This window comes from Myotis nattereri (genome assembly GCF_964212035.1).
Source record: "Myotis nattereri genome assembly, chromosome: 9".
NCBI classification, from domain to species: Eukaryota; Metazoa; Chordata; class Mammalia; order Chiroptera; family Vespertilionidae; genus Myotis; species Myotis nattereri.
The window spans coordinates 19619161-19643854 of record NC_138084.1 but is presented as its reverse complement, the minus strand read 5'-3'; the positions used below and the strand labels follow the sequence as shown (position 1 = coordinate 19643854).

The following is a 24694-nucleotide window of genomic DNA, read 5'->3' as shown; positions in this document are numbered from 1 at the left end:
ACACATACACGTGCACCAGAAACACAACTTTCATAAAGCCCTATTTATTTTTTCATTTGCAATGCATGTTTGCTTTATAATCTTTTCTATCTTAAATGAACTCAAATATTCAAAGTACTGTGTGTCAGGAATTATTGCTAATAATTGTAAAATATTGTTCTAGGACAATTTGTGTTAAATTAATTCTCCAAGACTCAGTTCACTCAAAACAAATTCATGGAGGGTTTAATTGCTGAAGATTTGATGAATATAACAAATTTATTGATTCAACAAAAAGGTGTTTCATAGATTATTCTTCTTGATTATCTATATATATAAAAGGCTAATATACTAAGTGTCTCTCCTACTGCCCGACCGGTTGCTATGATGCACACTGACCACCAGGGGGCAGATGCTCAATGCAGGAGCTGTCGTGACATGTACTGGCCTTTTACAAAGAAACGGCACCACAGACCTGGCGTCAACAAACCAACACTCAGGTTCTCCCAAGTGGGACACAGGCCCCGCTACCACCTCAGAGTGACAGCCCACCAAATCGCAGCCAATGCTGCCAAGACCCCATGGCACAAAATGTGGCCCACAGCCCAGCCCAGCCCAGAAACGGTCACTGTGGGCACCAGGTAATGACTTCAGGTAGCAGCGCCTGGCTTCCTCTCCCTAGCGACTAGCCTCCTTGCAGTTTCTTCAGCCCAGAAACACGGCTTGCTTTATAGCCAGATGCAAACATTTCACACTTTAACCAAATGTCTTTGAAGTGCTTTCCCATGCCTCACCTCATTTGATCCTCACAGAAGTCCTGGAGTAGGTAGATAGGAGACTCGGTAGAATGCTATTTTCTTTCCATTTGCTGGAAAATGGAGATTTAGAAAGTTTAGAAACTTGGTCTGACTGAAAAGAAGTAAGAAATGGTGGACCTTGAAAATGACTTCAGGTTTTCTCACTGCGCAGAATATCGTCAAACACTGCTGCAGTTAAATATTTTACCCTTTGTTCTCCCTGTGTGATCTACAATAATAATCTGCTTCATGTTGATATTTACTGCTGTGTTGCTGACAATTACCTGAAAGAGAAGTTGGGGTGCTTGACTGGGATGGAAAAAGTTTAGCTAAATCAGAAAGCAGGTCTAATTAAACAAGTTTATTCTGTATATATAAAAGGCTAAGTTAACTCGCACATGCACGATATATATAAAGCTCTCACTGGCGCCAATCACATGTGTGTGTTTCGATCTGTCATTGTTGATCATGAATTTGGTTGACACTTCTATTATAGAGAAAGGGTGAATAGCAATATTAAAATATTTCTTCTAATTAATTTCCTTTCAATGTGCACAAATCTGTGCACTGGGCCACTAGAATTCCTATAAATATACATGTATTTCTCTTGTTATTTTAATATATTTACTGAGTATATACCCAGGTGAATTTAAAGAGAACTATTGACATTAACTATAGTGAGTAAATGTGGAACCTATTATAAAATATATATTAATGAAGAATATATTCTATGAAAATAGTAATGAAATACATGTAAGTTCTGTTCCTCTTAGATTTTTTCCTCTAGTCTCAGAGCATTTATCTTTGTAGATGTTGCTTATTCTCTTGTTCAGCATTATTTTTTACAGATCTACTTTCATGTAGAAATAGCAATCATTTCTTCACTAGCTCATTCATCCAACAAAAATTAATTGATAGTTGCCATGCACTTTGCTAAGCACAAGGATACAAAGAGGGGTTTGAATCTATATGAACTAGGACAATAGTACCTGGCATGAAAGGCAATATGGCTACCCATTACATTGCTGGTATTATTTTGTTAGGGTCAGAAAGACACTGTCTATAGGACAAATTTACTATCTAGTTGAAAAGACAAAACTTCAAAATCCTTCAATATCTACTCCTTAGTCCACACCATCTCTCAGCTCCCATATCTCCATCTCACCTCAGGTTTCCTTTTTTTTTTTAACTTTTCCAATGGACCATTCTGGGCCTGAGTTCTTAGGAGGGGTGCCCTAAATGATGGCTTGGCCTGGAGTAGTCACACTGGAGGTGGTGACAAGTGAATGAACTCAGGATACACTTTGAAGGTAGAGATATAAGATGTGCTCATGAACTACAAGTGAATTGTGAGGGAAAGAGCTCTAAAGCTGGATAATTCAGGTATTAAGGGATTCTGTGTTGAAGACTTTATCAGGCTCGACCAGATATTTAGCCTGGATTCTGAAAACTGTGGAGGCTATTTTATAATGAGATTATGTAAGTGGGTGAAATAATCAGTATAGCCTTTAATAGTCTGCTCTTGCAGAAACCATACCATGAAAAATGGCATCTCAAAATTTGTATCTGTAATTATCCCTGGAGCTCAGCCCCCAATTTTTTATTAACATTTGTAAAAATAGTGTGTTTGTTTAAACAAATTTGGATTTAAGTTATGAAGTCCATTCACGTAAGTTTCTCATTCACGTAAGTTTCTTTAGTAATGTGATTCCAACCATTGTTAGGTTTCTTTTGCTACTTTCTTTCAACCATCTTATATACTACTACTACTAATAATAATAATATTTATTTAATAATAGTAAAACTTATGGTTTATTGCATGCTAACTATGTATTAAGCAGTATTCTGTGTGATTTAAACATGTCAAATCATTGAGTTCTCCAGATTTACAAGATCCTATTATCATCATCCCTATTTTTCACTGAGGCCCACCTGGCAAGTGGAAATGCAGGAATTGAATGACCCCAGAGACCATGTTCTTTACCAACATGAGATGCCGCCTCTTTATAGAGCGTGCACCTTTTAAAATTGCTGTAAGAATTTTGTGACAAAGTAAGAGTAGGAAACACATGCCTTATTTGTTTGTTTGTTTGTTTGTTTATTTATTTATTTATTTATTTTTGGATGAAGAAATTCAAGCTCAGGACACTTACACTGCTCCCCAATGGAGGTGATGAGTATCTTCCTCCATTCTCTGCTACCCACCTCAAGAGGTTGAAGCAAGAGGTCTGAATGGTCACAGTTTTGAGATTTTTCCACTTTTGGGGGTGGGCATATCTTTCAAGGGGCAGTTTTCTCTGAGGAGAGAAAGGGAAACTTCTTTCTTAGATCTCAGATGGATCACAATTGCTTAAATGATAATCTTCACAGAACTTCACATCCAGAAAGGCATTGGCACATCATTTTTCTCAGGTAATTAACTAATAGGAGAGTTGGGAGATTAAATGAGGTATTATTCTCATACTACCTGGCACATGGTAAGTGTTGCATTAATATGAGTGTTACATGGCTTAGGGATGACCAAGTAACTGACAGAGAAAGTAGAAACTTTCAACCCAAATGAAAATAAGCAGTAGATATTTTGAAGAAAAGTTCATTTGGAATATCTGAGTGAAGTCAGGAACTAATAAATGTGTGCATACCCTTACAAATTGAAAGATGGAGGTCAGAAGATGCAGTCTCTTGGTTATTGACAACCCTGTGTAGGGAGCGGCTATAGGATTAAGCCTCAGACTGACCTGTTGGCAAAGCCACAAACAAGTCCCAGCTTAGAGGGCACAGCACTCTTAGCATAATTAGGGTTGACCTTATGACACTCCCTAGATCTTATCTGGGTAGCTGATGGTCTGAGGGAGATGTAGCAAGTGCTGCCAAAACAAGTGAAACTCACAAGAACATTGTAACTATGGTGACCACTACCTTGTTTACCTCTGGCTATAAAATAAAGGGTCAGTTTGCCATCTGGATCTCTCTTTGTGGCCTCAGCCAGGCACAGGAAGATTCACCTAGACCAGTGATGGCGAACCTATGACACGCGTGTCAGAGGTGACACGCAAACTCATTTTTTTGGTTGATTTTTCTTTGTTAAATGGCATTTAAATATATAAAATAAATATCAAAAATATAAATCTTTGTTTTACTGTGGTTGCAAATATCAAAAAATTTCTCTATGTGACACGGCACCAGAGTTAAGTTAGGGTTTTTCAAAATGTTGACACGCCGAGGTCAAAAGGTTCGCCATCACTGACCTAGACCCAGCTTATTCTCTTTGTTTGTCTTTCCTACATCCTTCCCAGCGCCACCTCAGGCTCACCGAACCCTTGGCTGTGCTGGCATGGTACAACCCTGCACTGGTAATGGCATCATGGTGACATGGGTATGCTGTGAGCCATTTCCCATGCATTAGTAATTTATCCATTTGCTTCTCTTGTTTTGACAGGTGAAATACAATTTCAAAATGACCTCCATGGAGAATAGCACAGAGGTGAATGAATTTAGACTCTTGGGACTGACCGACACCCCAGAGTTACAGGTCCCCCTCTTCATAATATTCACTCTTATATATCTTGTCACTCTCATGGGAAATCTTGGGATTATCATGTTAATTCTGTTGGACTCTTGCCTCCACACTCCCATGTATTTTTTCCTCAGTAACCTATCTCTGGTAGACTGTGCTTACTCCTCGGCTGTTACTCCCAAGGTGATGGCTGGGTTCCTCACAGGGGATAAAGTCATCTCCTACGGGGGATGTGTTGCTCAGATGTTTTTCTTTGTGGCTTTTGCCAGTGCAGACTGTTTCCTACTAGCTGTCATGGCTTATGATCGCCATGCAGCGGTGTGTAAACCCCTACATTACACCAGCACTGTGACCACCAGAGTGTGTGCTCAAATGTCCCTAGGCTGCCATGTCTGGGGCTTGGTTGAATCCGCCATCCACACTGGATTTACCTTCTGTCTCTCCTTCTGCCGTTCCAATGTGGTCCATCACTTTTTCTGTGATATCCCTGCAATCCTGGCTCTTTCATGCTCTGACATCTACACAAATGAGATTGTGCTCTTCATCTTAGCAGCTTTCAATGTCTTGTTTGCCCTAACAGTTATTTTGACCTCCTATCTATTCATATTCATTGCCATCCTGAGGATGCGCTCAGCAGAGGGACGAAAGAAAGCCTTCTCTACCTGTGCTTCTCACCTCACTTCTGTAACCATATTCTATGGAACTGTAATCTTCATGTACTTACAACCCAGTTCTAGTCACTCTATGGACAATGATCAATTGGCATCTGTGTTCTATACAATAATAGTCCCCATGTTGAACCCTATTGTCTATAGTCTACGGAATAAAGAGGTTAATAATGCTTTCAGAAAAGTCATTAAGAAGATGAAGGTCCCGCACAGCACATAGTTTTAGTTAGAGAGATTATACATCTCAGCTGTCTATTGCTATGCAATAAATTACCACAACACTTAGTGGCTTAAAACAACAGCTTTTAATAGCATTTAATATATTAGATTAATTTGAGGGAAATGTCTTTATGATATTGAGCCCTCACATCTATGAAGATGTACTAGTATGGCTGTATGTTTTCCTTTTCATCCTTAATGATGTTTTGCAGTTTTCTCCATAAAGTTCTATATGTCTTCGGAAAAGATTTATTCCTACTTATCTTTGGAGGTTTTGTTGCTATTCCCAATGCTATCTTTCTTTCTATTACATTTTCCATTTGGTTATTGTTAGTATATAGGAACGCTTTTGATTTGTCTTTGTTCCTCTTGTAGTCTAGTAACTTTGCAAAACTTTCTTATGTGTCCTAAAATAAATCACTTTTCATCTGAAAAAAAAACACACACAGCTTTTATTTCTCATAATTCTAAGAACAGATACTTTGCTGCTTTCACATGGGTTCACTCATGAGGTTGCATATCTTCTGCATGGTTGCATGGTTGGGCTGAAAGGTTCAAGATGGCCTTACATTTCTGCATGCTGATTCTGGATACTGTCTACTTCTGCTCCACATGGTCTTTCATATTCCAGAGGCTGGACCAGTCTTCTTTCATAATATTTTCAGGCCAGCATTCTCATAGTGTGACCATTTCTCTCCAAAAATTTGTAATGAGGGAGAAAAATGAGAATTCGAGGTGGCCTTATAGTTCCATTAAAGAGGAAAACAACTCAAGCCTCACTGGTATGGTAGAGTTAGACTGGCCCAATAATTACAAGAATTTAAAGTCAGGTGGTTATCACCGACCAGATTCAGAATTATTGAATGGGAACTTCATCTTCTTAGTGGCTTTTCTGTGCACCATAATTCAAGTAAGAATATCACTGTTGCCCTAACTGGTTTGGCACAGTGGATAGAGCGTCAGCCTGCGGACTCAAGGGTCCCAGGTTCAATTCCGGTCAAGAGCATGTACCCTGGTTGCGGGCACATCCCTGGTGGGGAGTGTGCAGGAGGCAGCTGATCAATGTTTCTCTCTCATCGATGTTTCTAATTCTCTATCCCTCTCCCTTCCTCTCTGTAAAAAATTAATAATATATATATTTTTTATTTTTTTATTATTTATTTATTTATTTATTTTATTGCTTACAGTATTACAAAGGGTATTACATATGTGTCCCTTCAATAAAATATATTTTTAAAAAAAGACTGTTTAAAAAAAAATCACTGTTGCCAGGCCCACATGGCTCAGAGGTCACAGTTCAATTTCCAGTCAGGGCACATGCCCCAGTTGTGGGTTCAGTCCCCACAACAACATTGATCGGCTGCCTGCCTGCCGGGAGCCGGTCCATCCTTGCTGTTTCAAAGGACCTGGCATATATGGCATACTGTTCTTAATATGTTTGCTCACCTTCTTGGCACTATGTGTTTTAACCAAGGTCTCTGAGAAAGGTTGTTTCCCCAGGCAGGGATTTTCCCCTGAAGTTAGGGAGGGAATAAAACCTCTTAACTAAGTGCCAGGCGGGTAATTAATCACTTTAACTACGAACAATCATGCTTAAGCTACATAATCTTTACTCCCTGGAATGGAGATAAGAAACGCCCTAACCTTTGTAATAGAGATTGATAGGATTGAATCAACTGGTATAAATACAGATGTAACAAGACAGAGAGAGACAGAACCTAGGCACAGAACCTACACAGAACGTTCTCTAGAGACAGAAGAACTTCGCTGGAGAGAACATGGCAAAAGATCCTGGACAGAAACTGGCCTCAGAACCTAGAGACAGAACCTAGCGAGAGAACATGGCAAAAGATCCTGGACTGAACCTGACTACAGAAATTGGCAAGAGAACCTGACTAGAACCTGGTGACTGAACCTGGCTGGAGAACCTGGACAGAACCTGGCTGGAGAACCTAGCGAGGGAACATGGCTACAGAACCTGGCTGGAGAATCTGGAGAACCTAGCAAGAGAACATGGACACAGAACCTGGCTGGAGATCCTAAGCAGAACCTCTCTGGAGATCCAGACCAGAACTTGGCTGGAGATCCTGGCTAGGCTGCTGATCAACTGAACGCTGTCACCATGTCATTCCTTCTTCGCCGACTCCGTCCACACCTTTGGGGACCCCTGGACCCGCTGGGGTTGGACCCCAGCACCTGCCTCATACCCCTCAGTGTGGATTGAGCCTGCAACCTGGGCATGCACCTGACCAGGCACCAAACCAGCAACCCTTTGTTGCACAGGATGACACCCAACCAACTGGGGCACACTGGCCAGGGTGGATTCTTGACAATTTGTTTCACAATCTTGGTTTGGGTTTTCCTGATATAAACAAAGAAACAAACAAACAAACAATTCTTCCTTATAGATAAATTTTATTTTACTTCTTATTAAATTTATTGGATGACAGTGGTTAATAAGATTATATAGGTTTCAAGTGTACATTATATAATACATGATCTATGCATTGCATTGTGTGCCTACCACTCAAAGTCAAAAAATCTTCCATCACCATATATTTGGCCTCCTTTACCCTTTACTACCCCAAAACTCATTCTCTCTGGTAACCACAATACAGTTGTCTGTGTCTGTGAGTTTCAGTTTTATATCCCACATATGAATGAAATCAAATGGTTCTTAGTTTTTTCTGATTAACCTATTTCACTTAGCATGATATTCTCAAGGTCCATCCATGTTGTCACAAATGGCAGTATTTCATCTTTTCTTATGTCTGAGTAGTATTCCATTGTCTATATGTACCACATCTTTTTTCCAATCATCTATTGAAGGACACCTCAGCTTTTTCTATCTTGACAGCCATGAGTAGTGCTGCAATTAATACAGGGATGCATATCTTTGTGAATAAATGTTTTCAACTTTTAGGGGTTGCTAAGTCATATATGGTAACTCTAGTCTTAATTTTTTTAGGATCCTTATCATTCTCCACCTAGACATCAATCATTAGAATTAAAAATATATATATTTCCATTGATTTCTACTGTTTTCCATAGTGGCTGCACCAGTTTATATTCCCACCAGCAGTGAATGAAGTTTCCTTTTTCTCCACATTCTATCCAACACTTGTTATTACTTATCATGTTGATAATAACCATTCTAACAGGGGTGAGATGATATCTCATTGTAGTTTTGATTTGCATTTCCCTAATAAATTTGTAAGTAATCTATATAGACCTCTCCTAGGAGGTGGAATGTAGTCTCTTCCATCTGAGTGTGCACTGAAATTTGGTAACTGGCTTCTAAAGTATAGAGTGTACGGGGACGGGGACGGGGGGGTGGTAGCATTATATGAAAGAACCTGGCAAAAGTTTAAGTGATCATCTTGTTTAATTGATCAAGATAAAACCCCCAGTGACAAGTCATGTTGGTAATGTGTATCCCCTAATAGGACATGATGAGAAGTTCACCTCTCATTCTTTCTCAAAACCTATGCTTTTGTTTAACTATGTGACAAAAAAATCAGACAAACAGAAATTGAAAGGCATTCTACAAAATACATATTAAGATAATGAAAAATAAGGAAATAGTGAGAAACTGTCAAGATCAGAAAAGATTAAGGAGACACAACAAATATGTACAATGTTGCATCCTGGATTGTATTCTATAAGAGCAAAATGACCTTAGTAAAAAATAATGATCTGAATTATTTCTTGAAGTTTTAGATAATAGTAGTAATCAATGTTGGTTTCTTAGTTTTCACAAATGTAATATGATAAAGTAAAATATTAACTAAAGAGGAAATTTGGTGAGAGGTACATAAGACTTGTCTGTTTATAATCATTGCCATTGAATAGATAATTATTATTTATGGATATATTTTCATATTCAATCAGGTAGGAAACTTATTGTAGTCTCATTTTTATGATTTACCAAGTAATACTTATTTCATGTGTTATTCTCCACTTAATGAGAAATACTAATGAAAAAGAATTAAGATAGTTTGATATGATCCATTTGATAGTATGGTTTCTAAAAAATTAATTTGTCCAAAAGTGGTAATTACAAATAGTGAGTGATAATATAGGAAAAAAAACTAGCTATGTCTCATGAAATGCTCTAAAATTGTATTGATTAATTGATTGATGAGAGAGAGAGAGAGAGAAACACTTATTTATGAATTCATTGGTTGCTTCTTGTATGTGCCCTAACCAGGAATCCAACCCACAACTTTGGTGTATGGACAGCATTCTAACTAACTGAAGCTTTTCTAGAGAATTTTATAATGGATAATGAACTCATGTAATTATCAATGATTCAAATATATTGACTGCTGGATCCAAATTTTGACTAATATATTCATTAACATGTTTATTGAGAAATTATTATAAAGCAGGTTGTAATTTATGTATTGGAAATGAAGTTGTTAGGAAGACAAAGAGACTCCTCTTGTGTAGTGTATGCTGTCAGTAGAAAAATAAAGGAATAATGATAATAGTTTAATTTGAGTACTGATCAGAATTATGAAGACTAAAGCAAGAAGTGCGAGGAAGGAACAGTGTCCACTGGTGGGTGGGGTGACTATGGTGTGGAAACATGTAAGCAAAGAGCTGAAGGAAGGAAGGGAGCTTTCTGAGCATTGGTAACAGCAAGGACAAAGATCCTGATGCAGGAGCATGCTGGGAGTTGTCCAGAAAAAGCAAGGAACTCAGTGTAAATGAGTAGGAGAGGAATAACACACGACAGAGCTCATCTAACACTGAAGCATCCCTGAATGAGTGGCATTAACCTTTTTTTAGAATTTACAATAAGAAAAATGAATAACATTATTAGTAATCATTGCTGTTAGTTTACAAAATAAGATAAGGTAGTCATATACAGAAAAATTGAAAAATTCCCTTATTATTTCTCAGTCACCTTTTCTTATACTCTGGCCATTTTGCTTTTGAAAATCATCCTGTGAGCAAACTGCTTCTACTAGTAGACTTACTAAAGACAGAAATATTAATTCCTTTATAATATTATGCGCATGTAGTTCTGAATAAAATGTGCCAATAAAAGCATATATCTTTATTTAAATATCCATACCACTTTTTTTCTTCATTTTAGACTCCTGAAATAGTTTTGAACTACAGAATTAAATAATGTTGAACACAAATGTATAATCTGATATATAAATTATTTTAACTTTTTAATTAAAAACTAGCCATACTTCATCTAACCCTTTAAAAAAATTTCCCACATTTACAAGTATGTGCATTTATGGGATTCTTGCATATGCTTTTTTTCCCCATGGATTTGTGTATGCCGTGTTTTTCATATATCCTTCCATTGTTACATAGTGGAGAAAATATCAACATGTGAATAAACTAAATATAATTAATAAGGTTTATTACAAGCAAGGCCCCCCAAATTCTTAAAGTTCCCTATGGCCATCTTAATTCAGATATCATATATTTAGACACAATATATTCTTTTTTTTCTAGATGATAGGCTTTTGAAGAAGAAAAAATGGCATTATCTCAGTAATTTCGGGGCATTGTTGGGCCTTAAAATGTGAGTTATTGCATGTTGAACATCTGACAGGAATGAAACTAGGTTATTGTGGATCCTACAACTTTAACAGGTAAAACCTCGAGACAATTTTGCTTTCTCAACAACCTTCTTGAATGCATTTTTGACCTCCTTGTTCCTCAGGCTGTAGACCAGAGGGTTCAGCATGGGGATGACCATGGAGTAGAACACAGAGGCAATTTTGTCTGTGTCCATGGAATGGCTGGAGCTGGGTTTTAAGTACATGAAGATGGCAGTCCCATAGAAGATGGAGACTGCAGTGAGGTGAGAGGCACAGGTGGACAGAGCCTTCTGATGCCCTGAAGATGAGTGCATCTTTAGGATGGTGACAAATATGAACAGGTAGGAAATCAAGATAACCAGGAGAGCAGAAAACATGTTGAAGCTTGCCACAAAAACAAGAATCTGCTCACTAATATGCCTGTCTGAGCAAGAGAGAGCCATGACTGCAGGAACATCACAGAAAAAGTGATGGACCAGATTAGACATACAGAAAGAGAGCCTGAATGTGTCCCTAGTGTGGACAGAGGCATTCAAAAAACTATAGACGTAGGAACCTATGGCAAGACGTGCACACACACCTGGTGTCATGGTGGTGGTGTAATGTAGGGGTTTGCACACTGCTACATAGCGGTCATAAGCCATTGAGGCCAAGAGGAAATTTTCCACAGTGGCAAAGGCTGCAAAAAAGAACATCTGAGCAGCACATGCATTGTAGGAGATGACCTTGTCTCCTACAAGGAACCCAGCCATAACCTTGGGAGTGACAGCTGTAGAGGAACAAAAGTCAACCAAAGACAAATTGCTAAGGAAAAAGTACATAGGGGAATGGAGGCGAAAGTCCATGAGAATCAAAATGATTATCCCCAGGTTTCCAACCACACTGATGAAGTATATGAAGGTGAACATTATAAAGAGGGGGACCTGCAGTTCTGGGACATTGGTTAGTCCAAGGAGGATGAACTCAGTCACTTCTGTATTGTTCTCCATGGATGTTGTTTGGGAATCAGAAGGTGTCCTATAGCAATGAGTCATAAAGGAACACATTGATTAACAAAAAATCAATTGAACAGATAGATAGAAAAGTGATAAATAGATGCACATTATCATTATAGCAGTCAATTTGAAGTATGGGTTTACCAACAAAGTTTAATCCATTCATTACCTATAGAATTACACATTGTTAAAACTTAAGTTTAATGAATAATCTCCACCTTTTTTTTAATTTTGTAAACTGATTTGTGTAAACAAGTAATGTCTTAATCAATATGACACATTTGGAATAAATATATCTGTCATGTCGTATCCCTGAGCCTAGTGAATGCTTATACTTCTATGTTGCTTATGTGCCAGGAAATGCTCAAGACACCTTGCATCTATATTTATTTTTCTCAAAAAATCTATAAGATTAACTAGTTGTTACCCTATTTAACTTATAAGGCACAGAGGTTCAGTAATGTTTTTAAGTTTAAAAGTTATTACTACCTAAGCCAAGTTATATACATAGGCAGAGTGGTTCTTCAGTTAATTGGTATTAATTAAATAAAATTGAATTTAATGCAACTTGTAAGTACTCTTTGTCACCATTGCTCCAAACTCAGCATTCAGCATTTTATTTTATTTTTAAAAAATATATTTTATTGATTTTTTACAGAGAAGAAGGGAGAGTGATAGAGAGTTAGAAACATCGATGAGAGAGAAACATCAATCAGCTGCCTCCTGCACACCCCATATTAGGGATGTGCCCGCAACCAAGGTACATGCCCTTGACCGGAATCGAACCGGGGACCCTTCAGTCCTCAGGCCGATGTTCTCTCCACTGAGCCAAACCAGTTAGGGTAGTATTCAGCATTTTAGTTAAGTAGCTGAGACCTATATGCATACTAGATGGGTAACTGGACATACAGGGGCATGAGGCAATTCTGAGGAGAAGATATAGAGCATTGGGTATAGAGCAGTGATGGCGAACCTATGACATGCGTGTCAGAGGTGACACATGAACTCATATTTTTGGTTGATTTTTCTTTGTTAAATGGCATTTAAATATATAAAATAAATATCAAAAATATAAGTCTTTGTTTTACTATGGTTGCAAGTATCAAAAAATTTCTATTTGTGACACGGCACCAGAGTTAAGTTAGGGTTTTTCAAAATGCTGACACGCCGAGCTCAAAAGGTTCGCCATCACTGGTATAGAGCTTGGGTTCTGAGATGAGCTAAATATCAGTCCTGCCATTTACTACCCAAGAGTTTTTGGGTTCAACCTAAGTAGCCAAACCTGATTTTCTCCACATGCAAAATGAAGATTATAATGAGATAAATCATGGTATTATTGTGAGAATTAAATAAAATAATAGATTAAATACAATGAGTGAAATTTTGGATGTATAGCATAGCCTGATATGAGTTAGCTATAATATTATTATCAGGATGAAATGAAAGCCTTTATGTTTGTTTGAGAAAAGTGGCTGATAAAATTCAGGGATTCAGGTGTGGATGAGTTTTGAAGTGTTGCAACCTCTCTCTCTGATATTCTTTTTCTCTCACACTTGGTTCACTGAGATATTTCTGGTGTTTCTCTGTCTGTCTCTCCTCAGCCCGCATACGTAGCTATTCTAGCCATCCCATATAAACCACCCTTTTACTTAATTTATTTCTTAAAATTCATATATTAATGTGAGTTGAAAGAGGCTCCTTTCTTTCTTTTTTTCTTTCTTTCTCTCTAATCCTCACCCAAGGACATGTTTAGAGAGAAGGGTGGAGAGAGAGAGAGAGAGAGAGAGAGAGAGAGAGAGAGAGAGAGAGAGAGGGATATCAATGTAACAGAGAATCATCAATTGGTTGCCTTCCATACATGCCTCAACTGGTGATCAAACTCACAACCCAGCTATGTGCCCTGACTGGAAATCAACATCTGAGCAGCACATGCATCCTCTTGGTGCATAGGACAATGCTCAACCAACTGAGCCACTCTGGCCAGGCAAGAGTCTCCTTTCTTAAACTCATTATTTTCTTTCATTGAGACCATCTCATATTTGAATCACGGAGATCAGGGTTGAAAGTTCCTAACTTGTTGGCTGCTTTTAGCCTCCTGGTCTTTTTTGGTGTTGGTATTCATGTTTAAACTTTTATATAAATATGTTCTTGAGTCAGAACAATGTTTTAAATCATTTTCATCTGAATTTGAAGTCTTTAGAAGGACACATCATTCACTAATCATTATTCTCTACCATTGTCCTAACTCTTTCACAACTTCACTTTACAAACCAAGCCCCTCAAGTCAGTAGGTTTATCAACCTTTGGCAATCATAAGCACTTGTAGAATGTAGTATGTTCTGCAAACAATAAAAGTTATAGGGATATAAAATTATATTTAGGTACATGTTTACATATGTGTATATACATAAACACATCTTTTCATTTAATCCTCACAATAATATCGCAAGATATGTGATACTATAATTCCAAATTTACCATTAAGAGAACTGAGGACTTGAGAAGCTATATGAAGCTCTACAATTGCACAGCTAGTATGAAGGAAATCCAAGATTCATGATTCAAATCCATCTGTGACCAAATCAAAAGCTAGTCTTTTTGCCGTGACAGGTTTGGCTCAGTGGATAGAGCGTCAGCCTGCAGACTGAGGGGTCCCAGGTTCAATTCCAGTCAGGGGCATGTACCTTGGTTGCAGGCACATACCCAGTAGGGGGTGTGCTGGAGGCAGCTGATTGATGTTTCTAACTCTCTATCCCTCTCCTTTCCTCTTAAAATATATTTTTTAAAAAAGCTATTCTTTCACCGTCAACATTTGTAGATATGCTAGTAATAATAAGGATGAAATTATGAGGAAAAGATTACAATGGATCTTGTTAATTCAATCGCAACTCTTTTGTAGTTTAAAGGAAGTTTTATTTCACTCTTTTCTGCTTTTTAAAAAACCTTTGGTGAAAGCAAAACAGATAGTAAATAAGGTGAAATTATGACTCATTCAATAGAAGCATTAACTCTTTTGCTAATCACTTTTAGGAAAGCAACATAATGTTATTTCATAAGTATCACTGTACTTCTTACTGATGAAGTTTTGAATTTAAAACCCAAGTCTCAAGTCTCTGTTTTAGAAAAAAAAATGTTCAAAACACCTACTTATGTGCTCAAATAACTCATAGCAGATATAGTTGCCCTGTAAATTTTGCATGAATTATAGTTCACATGAAAAAATATGTATGAAACCAAAAGCTTACCTTGCTGCTGAAATGGAAGGCACAATCAATCATTACTACTGGTTCTGAAATCTGAAATCTAACCCTGGAATAATGCATATATACTCTTGGTGATGTTCTCTAACAGGTACTGGCCAAAAGAATCTAAGTTCTCTATGGCAAGTAAAGATGGAAGAAAACCTCAACGTGAAGTCAGAAATCAGGGTACAAGTTTTAAATCCACCAGTAATACTTACTATGCTTTGGGAGGACTCACTTGTCTTCTTCTTGCTTCTAAACTAAAGAATAAAATTACCTCTCCTACATAATTTACAGAATTATGCCTGTAAATAGAAAATGAAGAAAGCTCTGTAAAACAAAGAGGGGTTACCATTTTAAAGTCAATCAATAGAATATTCAACTTGAGATGTTTTCCCTGGCCATGATTGCAGGCTCATAGCAAATCCTGAGATCAGAGTCCAAGGGAAGGCCCACATGTACTTAGGGTGGGTAAATAACAGCCAAGGGGGCCTAAACACACAGTTTAGTTACTTTAAAATGATGTCATGTTGAATCATATTGGGATTTCAGAGGCTAACTCATGGGAATCCGCTGGAGCCATAGAGACGTGGAATGGTTTGGGGATGTTCCCTGTGAGGATTTCTATAGCCCTCATCCCAAGGTCTTAGAAAAGAAGCAGATAAATTGCCTGTAGGAACCTAGCTGAATATGATGAGAGTGCACACATGTTTTCATATTATTTGTTATTTATTATTTTTCCTATTTTTAATTAAAATAGAATTTACAAACATAATTAAATTTACAAATTTACAAATTTAATTAAAATAGAATTTTCCCTTTTTATTAAAATTATTGGGGTGACACTGGTTAACAAAATCATACAGGTTTCAGGCGCACAATTCCACAACACATTATCTGTACACTGTATTATGTGTTATCACCCCAAGTAAAATCTCTTTCCATCACCATTTACCCCCAAATACCCTCCTCCACCTCCTTTACCCTCTCCTTATGCTAAGTAAAACAAATGAATTTTTGAGGAACACAATTTAACCCATAATATATTAGTGGCAAAATTTTTATTATTGCTGAAAGGTATTCCATTATATATAGACTAGAGGTCCAGGGCACAAAATTTCTGCACTGGGGAGGGGGCGTCCCTCAGCCCAGCCTGCACCCTCTCCAATCTGGGACCCCTCGGGGGATGTCCGACTACCGGTTTAGGCCTGATCTCTCTCACAACTGCTCGCCTGCCTGCCTTTTTGCCCCTAACCCCTCTGTCTGCCTTCCTTCCCGATCACCCCCTAACCACTCCCCTGCTGGCCTGATTGACGCCTAACTGCTCGCCTGCCAGCCCGATCGCCCCCAATTGCCCTCCCCTGTGGGCCTGGTCGCCCCCAACTGCTCTCCCCTGCAGGCCCAATTGCTCCCAACTGCCCTCCCCTGCTAGCCTGTTCGCCCCCAATGGCCCTCCCCTGCTGGCCATCTTGTGATGACATGGGGACAGCCATGTTGTGCGAGGGTGTGACAGTCAATTTGCATATTACCTCTTTATTATATAGGATATCAAAGATTGTTTCTACACTTCCCACTTATAGGACATTTGGGTTGGTTCAAATATCTGGATTCTTTTTTAACATTTTTACTTTTTATTGATTTTAGAGAGAGAGGAAGGGAAAGAGCAAAAGAGGGAGGAACATTGGTGTGAGAGAGAAACATCCATCAGTTGTCTTCTGCATGCACCCAGCCAGGGATCAAACCCACAACTTGAGTCTGTGCCCTAATCTGGAATGGAACCTGCCACCTTTTGGTTTCTGAGATGATGCTTCGGCCAACTGAGACTACTGACCAGTATCTGGATATTTTGAATAAAGTTACTAAACATCTGTCCAAAGTTATTTTTGTGTGAATATAGGTTTGCATTTTACTTAGATAATCACTATGAGATCGCTTGGTCAGATGGTAAGTGTATGGCTAATTGAATGGAATTCAGTGTTTCCTTATCAATCTTCTATTTGGATTCCATTATTAAATGTGAGATATTGAAATCTCCCTCTATTGTGTTACTATTTCTCCCTTCAATGTTTAATTCATATATTGGGCATATTTAATGCATATGTATTTATAACTGTTATATCTCCTGGAGAATTGACATTTTTATCATTATATAATATCTTTGTTTCTTCTGATGGTTTTTGAGTTAAAGTCTATTTTATCTGCTGCAAAGATGACTACTCTTGCCCTTTCCAATGGGGAGTCAACACACACACACACACACACACACACACACACACACACAAAACCAGCATGTTCACAGAGCTAACATAATGTCCCTCAACTGAGAATTGGATAAACAATCTGTACTATCCATAAAAGAGAGTACTACTTAAAAAACAAAAAAAGATTACACTATAGGCCAGTGGTCGGCAAACTGCGGCTTGCGAGCCACATGCGGCTCTTTGGCCTTTTGAGTGTGGCTCTTCCACAAAATACTGACTTCTGTGCATGGGCCACGAAGTTTCAGTTGCACTGTACATGCATGCCTGCACGTGGTATTTTGTGGAAGAGCCACACTCAAGGGGCCAAAGAGCCGCATGTGGCTCGCGAGCTGCAGTTTGCTGACTACTGCTATAGGCAAAAGTAGCAATATTGATGAATCTTAAATTCATTATACTAAGTGAAAGAAGCAAGACTCATAGACTACATATGCATAAGGACATTCTTGCAAAAGCAGTTATATACTCAAAACAGTTAAATAGTCTCCAAGGGTAGTGGGTAGGAGAAGGAGTTGGCCACAAAGAACCTTGTGCTTTTGCATACATGATGGAAATGTTCTATTATCTTGATTCTGGTAGTAGTTACATATCCATATACATTTGACAAATTCTAAAACTATACACACACAAAAATGTGTGGATCTTACTGTTTTTAAATTATGCATTCAGAAAATGAAAAAGACATAACAAATAATAGCAAAATATGCATGTAAACTCTGCAGGTAGGTCCCCATAGATATTTTAATTGCATCTTCCCTAAGAAGGTGGGATAAGGAGCTATAGATGGTCTCATGGGGCACATTTCCTGAGAGCTCTATAATTCACCCCTGGGTCCCTTGCATTGGCCTCTGAAATATCAACACTCCACATAGCATTATTTTAGAGGGACCAGACTGCATCTTGGGCCCTTGGATCTTCATATATTCATCTGAATGTTAATAATTATCATTACACACAGTTTTTCTGTCCACTGAAGAATTGCTACAAATCTGCAACCATGGCCAAGAAAATCACCCCAAGAAAAAAAATTATATTTTGAGTGACTTTAAAATGATAATCTTATAATCCATTGTTTACTAGACCTTCCCTTATATGCTATTTACTGATACATTCCTGTAAATTATGTGGGAGAAGTAATTTTTATTATGTATATAAACATACAAATAAGGAGAAGGTAAGGGACTTCTCCAAGGGCACAGTAAAGATTCATGGTGGATTCAGGACTTGGGTCCAGGGTTCCAGGTTCTTGTTAGTGTTTTTTCCTCTATCTTTCCCAGTCTTAGAGCACTTGGAACCTTTTGATAACTCCTAAAATATAGCTTTTTAATCATTATTTATATAGTATTTTATGGTTGAATTTCTGATTTTAACTGACTATTCAGGATTGACTGTCCCTTCTCCTCAAGGAGCAAGGTAGGCTCAATATTCCATATATACTATTAATAAAGCTTCATGTACTATAAGTTATTTGAGGAAAAAAATAGATGTTTTGACCTTTTTTAAAAAAATAGTGAGTTGAGGCTGGAGTATAAATGTCAAAGCTTCTATTAGTAGGGAGTTTGGGGATACTTATGAAATATCTTGCTGCTTCCCTGAAGAAGATGAGTAAAAAAATAAGATTCTGGTAAATGCTACTCTGATTGGGTAGGGTGATAAGTTCATCTTGTTCACTATCAGTTGGTCTCCTACTGGAGTTAAAAAAGGGAATTAAATGAATTAACAAGATTGAACTGTAGTTCAACTTTTTAGCCATAGTATCATTTCAATTATTATGGTCCCTGCAAATCTGCCGACAGTGAGGCAGCTAAAGGCACACAGAATTTGATTGGGTTGAAAATGAGTTTCGCCAGGGGAAGGTCAATGGGGGAAAAAAGGAGACACATGTACTACTATTTGTAATACTTTAAAAATAAAATAAAATTTTAAAAAATGAGTTTCAGTGTTAAATCTTGAATCTTCTTCATGTTAGTGATATAATTATACAATATCATGTAACTACTAGAATCCTTAATTTTTAATGGTAAATGAAAATACTACTCATTGTATACACAGACATTTATATGTAAAGCTCTTAACATTAGATCAAGATAATTTTAAAGTATAAATTATTAATGAAATAATGCACATGGTATTTATACATCCTAATTTCACTACAATTTGTTGTTTGTTTGTCACTTTTTCCCTTTATATCTCACTGCTACAGGACATCTCGTGATTCCCAAATAGCATTGATGGAGAACAGAACAAAAGTGACACACTTCATCCTCCTCGGACTAACCAATGCCCCAGAACTACAAGCCCCCCTCTTTATCATGTTCACTATCATTTATCTAACCAATGTGGTTGGGAACCTGGGAATGATCGCGTTGATTCTCTTGGACTCTCGTCTCCATACCCCCATGTACTTTTTCCTCAGTAACCTGTCTCTGGTGGACTTTGCTTACTCCTCAGCTGTCACTCCCAAAGTCATGGCTGGGTTACTTATAGGCAACAAGGTCATCTCTTACAATGCATGTGCTGCTCAGATGTTCTTTTTTGTAGCCTTTGCCACTGTGGAAAATTACCTCTTAGCATCAATGGCCTATGACCGCTATGCAGCGGTGTGCAAACCCCTACATTACACCACCACCATGACAACAGGTGTGTGTTCACGCCTGGCTGTAGGCTCCTACATCTGTGGTTTCCTGAATGCCTCCTTTCATGTTGGGGACATATTCAGCCTTTTCTTTTGTAAGTCTAATCTGGTCCATCACTTTTTCTGTGATGTTCCAGCAGTCATGGCTCTCTCTTGCTCAGATACACACAGGAGTGAAGTGTTTCTTGTTTTTATGTCAAGCTTTAATGTCTTTTTTGCTCTTCTGGTTATATTGACTTCCTACCTGTTCATATTTATAACCATCTTGAAGATGCACTCAGCTCAAGGGCACCAGAAGGCTTTGTCTACCTGTGCTTCTCACCTCACTACAGTCTCCATCTTCTACGGGACTGTCATCTTTATGTATTTACAGCCCAGCTCCAGTCATTCCATGGACACAGACAAGGTGGCCGCTGTGTTCTACTCCATGGCCATCCCCATGCTGAACCCTCTGGTCTACAGCCTGAGGAACAAGGAGGTGAAGAGTGCACTCAAGAAGGTGGTTGAGAAGGCACATTTTTCTATAGGATTGGGAATTTAACCTTGTCGTGCACAATGACATTGTTGAGTTTCTCTCAGCCTTTTTCCATGCAATAAATTTAAGCCCCGTACTTCATTTAAATTCCTGAGATGATGTTCTCATCTTTTCAACAGTTTTTGCCCAGTAAAAAGAAACCATATTCAGAAATACAATACCTGAATGGTGATGGCTGAGGGAAAGCATTGGAAATTTTGGGATCTGCTTGTCAAACGTTACTAATGATATTTGATTTAATAACTTGTCCCACTTACATTTTCTCTACCATCTGCTAATGCAAACTTACATGTTAAAAGGGGCAAAAACAAGCTGATGAACAAAGGCACATGTATGTGTCCCATGTGGACATTCACACTGGAGTGGGAAATTTGTAAGAGGTAAGTGGAGTGCTGCTAGTTTTTAATTAAAAGAATTTACGCAGTTAATTAATATATTAAACAGAAAGCTATGTCCTATCAAAAATATTTATTTTGTTGAATAACTGTTCTAAGATCCTGAGTAGGAGGAAAAATTCATGTACTTTTACATAAAAGTAGGTACTCTGGCACACCTTATTGAGAAATACATAAATATCACATCTTAAATGAATGAACATTTCTGCCTTGACTGGGTCATTTTGTGGAATCATGTTCACATTACAATTTTCTTTTTTTTTTCTTTTTTTTTTTGTCTTCTTTTTTTTTTAATTTATTGCTTAAAGTATTACAAAGGGACATTACAATTTTCAGAAAGATAAAACAATCACCCAAATTTCATAGCTTACCTTAGGGTTCCCTCTTGGTGTTGTACATGCTATGGGTTTTGACAAATGTGTAATGAAGTGAATGTATTATTATAATATCAGACAGTATTTTCACTGTGCTGTCTAGTCATCCCTCGCTCCACAAACTCCTGGCACCTACTGATCTTTTTACTGTCTCCACAGTTTTTCCTTTGCCAGAGTGTCATACAGTTGGAATCATCTGGTATGCAGCCTTTTCAGACTGGTTTCTTTCATGTAGTAATATGCATTTAAAGTTCCTTTGTGTCTTTTCATGGCTTGATAGTTCATTTCCTTTTAGTACTGAATAACTGTACCACAGTTTATCCATTAATCTAATGAAGAACATCTTGGTTGCCTCCAGTTTGGGCAATTTTGAATAAAGATGCTTTAAACATTCATGTTCAGGTTTTTGTGTGGACATAAATTTTCAACTCATTTGGGTAAATGCCAGGGAGGATGATTGCTGAATTGTATGGTAAGAGTAGGAAAGTTCCTGTTGCTACACATTTTAACCAGCATATGGTATTGTCAATGTTCTGGATTTTGGACATTTTAATATGCATATAGTGGAATCCCATTGTTGTTTTAATTTGCATTTCCCTCTGGATGTATGTATGATGTGGACCATCTTTCAAAATGTTTATTTGCCATTTGTTATCTTCTTTTGTGAGGTGTCTGTTAAAGTCTTTGGCCTGAAGCACTTGTATGCATGCATATTAGCATATCCAATGGACACAGGCACTGAGGGGTGGGGGCTTGCCTGGGGTGGGAATGGCGGGGTGGGGGGGTGGTCAATTGGGGAAAAAGAAGACAAATGTAAAACTTTAGACAATAAAAAAAAAAGGAAGAAAGAAAGAAAGGGAAAAAAAGTCTTTGGTCTGTTTTATAATCAAGTTGTTTGGCTTTTTTTTATTACTCTTTTTGTTTTTTGTCTGTTTGTTTTTACTTTTATCATTTTTTAAAAATCTTTATTGTAGAAAATACTGCACATGTTCCCATTTTTCCTCCATTGACTCCTTCTAGCCAGCTCCCCTTCCCCTCCAGGCCTTCACCACCCTATTGTCTGTATCCCTGGGTTAAGCATATATGCATTCAAGTTCTTTGATGGATATCTTCCCACCCACACACCCACACCTTCCTTTTGAATTTTTAAGAGTTCTTTTTTGTATTTGGGATGACCATTTATTATGTGATAGGTCATTTTGCAAGTATTTCTCTAAGTTTGTGGTTGCTTTTCTACTCACTTGACATTGTTTTTCACAGAGAATTTTTTATATTAATGAAATCCAGCTTATTGTTTCTTTCATGAATCATGCCTTTAGTGTTGTATCTACAAAGTCATCATTATACCGAAGGTCATCTAGGTTTTTCCCCGTTATCTTCTATGAGTTCGATAGTTCTATATTGAGGTTTATGATACATTTTGAGTAAATTTTTTATGAAGGGTGTGAGGTTTGTGTCTAGGTACAACATTTTTTTTTTTTTTGCATGTGGATGTCCAGTTGTTCCAGCACCATTTGTTGAAAGGAATTTTCTCTATTTTATTGTCTTCGCTCCTTTGTCAAAAAATCAGTTGGTCACACATATATAGGTTTATTACTGGGCTCTCTGTTCTGTTCCATTGATCTATTTGTATATTATCTCACCAATATTATATTGTCTTAGTTATGTAGCTTTATAGTAAGTCTTGAAGTTTAGTAGTGTCGGTCTAGCACTTCATTTTGGGTCTTTATTGTGACTTCTATCTCTTTGCTTACATTTTCCATCTGTTCTTGTATGCTGTCTACTTTATCCATTAGAACCCTTAGCATATAAATGGTAGTTATTTAAATTCCTGGTCTGGATAATTCAAATTACAATGATTCCTTCCCTCTCCCTCTACAAGCAGCTCAAGGGGATTTTTCTATAGTTTCTACTGTGAAAACCAGATTGAGTTGCTGGGGGTGAATCTTACAAAATGTGGAAAACCTTTTGTCATTGTATCTCCCACAACCTTTAATTCTCAGAGTTGCCCACCCTGAGCCTCCAACAATTTTTCAGTATAGTTTAGGTTTTCCTTTCCAGATGCTGGTTCACTTGTCATTCTCTGTTCATGAGTGTCTCCTCTGGTAAGCTGTGGCTCCCGGTATTCACCTGCCTGTATCTCCAATCTTGGAGGCAGTGTTTTCGCCTTGTCTACTCAACTTCCTTACAAACCCCTGGAAGAACACTCATAAAAAGCATTTCTTCAAATGCTCTTTATGAATTAATGAGATGAGCATGTGTTTTATCTTTCATTCTATTAAAGCAGTGGTTCTTAACCTTCTGCCCCTTTAAATACAGTTCCTTATGTTGTGACCCAACCATAAAATTATTTTCGTTGCTACTTCATAACTATAATGTTGCTACTGTTATGAATTGTAATGTAAATATCTGATATGCAGGATGGTCTTATGCGACCCCTGTGACAGGGTCATTCAACCACCAAAGGTGTCGCGACCCACAGGTTGAGAATCACAGTAAAGTGATTTATTAGCTTGACATCAGCAATATGAAGAATGGGAAGTCCCAGCCTTCATCTCCCCACAGATACACCAACTTAGCAACAATATTTGGACCAAAATTTCTTTACAAGAGACCTGAAATACAGTTAAGAAGTTGCAGTACCTAAGATAAGGACAGACTGAAAAACAGCTACATTGAAACTGAGGAAAAGAGCAATTTTATTTTATCCATGTCAGTTCCTTCTTCCATCAGGTACAGCCCAGCTTTTCTGAGGAAAGAGAGAGAGAGGGAAAGAGAGAGAGAGGGAGAGAGAGAGAGAGAGAGAGAGAGAGAGAGAGAGAGAGAGAGAGAGAAAGAGAGAGAGAGTATGTCCCTTGAAAACAGGAACTAGATAGGTTGTCCTTTTTCACCACTTTTATTCTACATAGATAGTACTGGAAGTCCTAAACATAGTGATCAGATAAGAAGAAATAAAAGCCATCCAAATTAGAAAGGAGGAAGTAAAACTATCATTATTTGCAGACGGCATGGTATTGTACAAAAAAACAAAGCAAAACAAAAAAACAAAACCCTAAAGACTCCACCAAAAAACTACTAGATTTAATAAATGAATTTGGCAATGTAGTACGATTCAAAATTAACTTTAAAATATCAAGTGCTGATAAAGATGTAAAACAATTTGAATGGATTGCTGGTGGAAAATAAAAATAATTTTTAAAAAGAATTTTTTTCAGGAAAACAGTTTAGCAGTTTCTCTCTCTCTCTTTTTTCAGTTTCTCATTCAAATAAACATATACCATTATGACCAAGCAATCCAATTCCTACATATTTACCCAAATGACAAGAAAACATGTTTATACAATAATGTTCAGGCAAATGTTTATATCAACTTTATTTATAATTATCAAACACTAAATCTAACATAAATGTCTCTCAACTATGAAACAGAATAAGCAATTTATAATATTCATATAATATAAATACTACTCTGCAATAAGAAATATTTCATTACGACCCAGGTAGTAATGT

At 37.6% G+C, this 24694-nt stretch overlaps 1 protein-coding gene across 1 annotated transcript; it reads left to right on the top strand.

Annotated features, from left to right (window-relative positions):
• Positions 1-4233: 4233 nt before the first annotated feature.
• On the top strand, positions 4234-20421 carry LOC308524781 (uncharacterized protein; the record flags this gene model as incomplete). The annotated part of the gene is given in 4 exon segments (XM_081099326.1): positions 4234-5163; positions 5166-5186; positions 18588-18658; positions 19449-20421. Coding segments are annotated over 4 exon segments (1995 nt in total).
• Positions 20422-24694: the final 4273 nt, after the last annotated feature.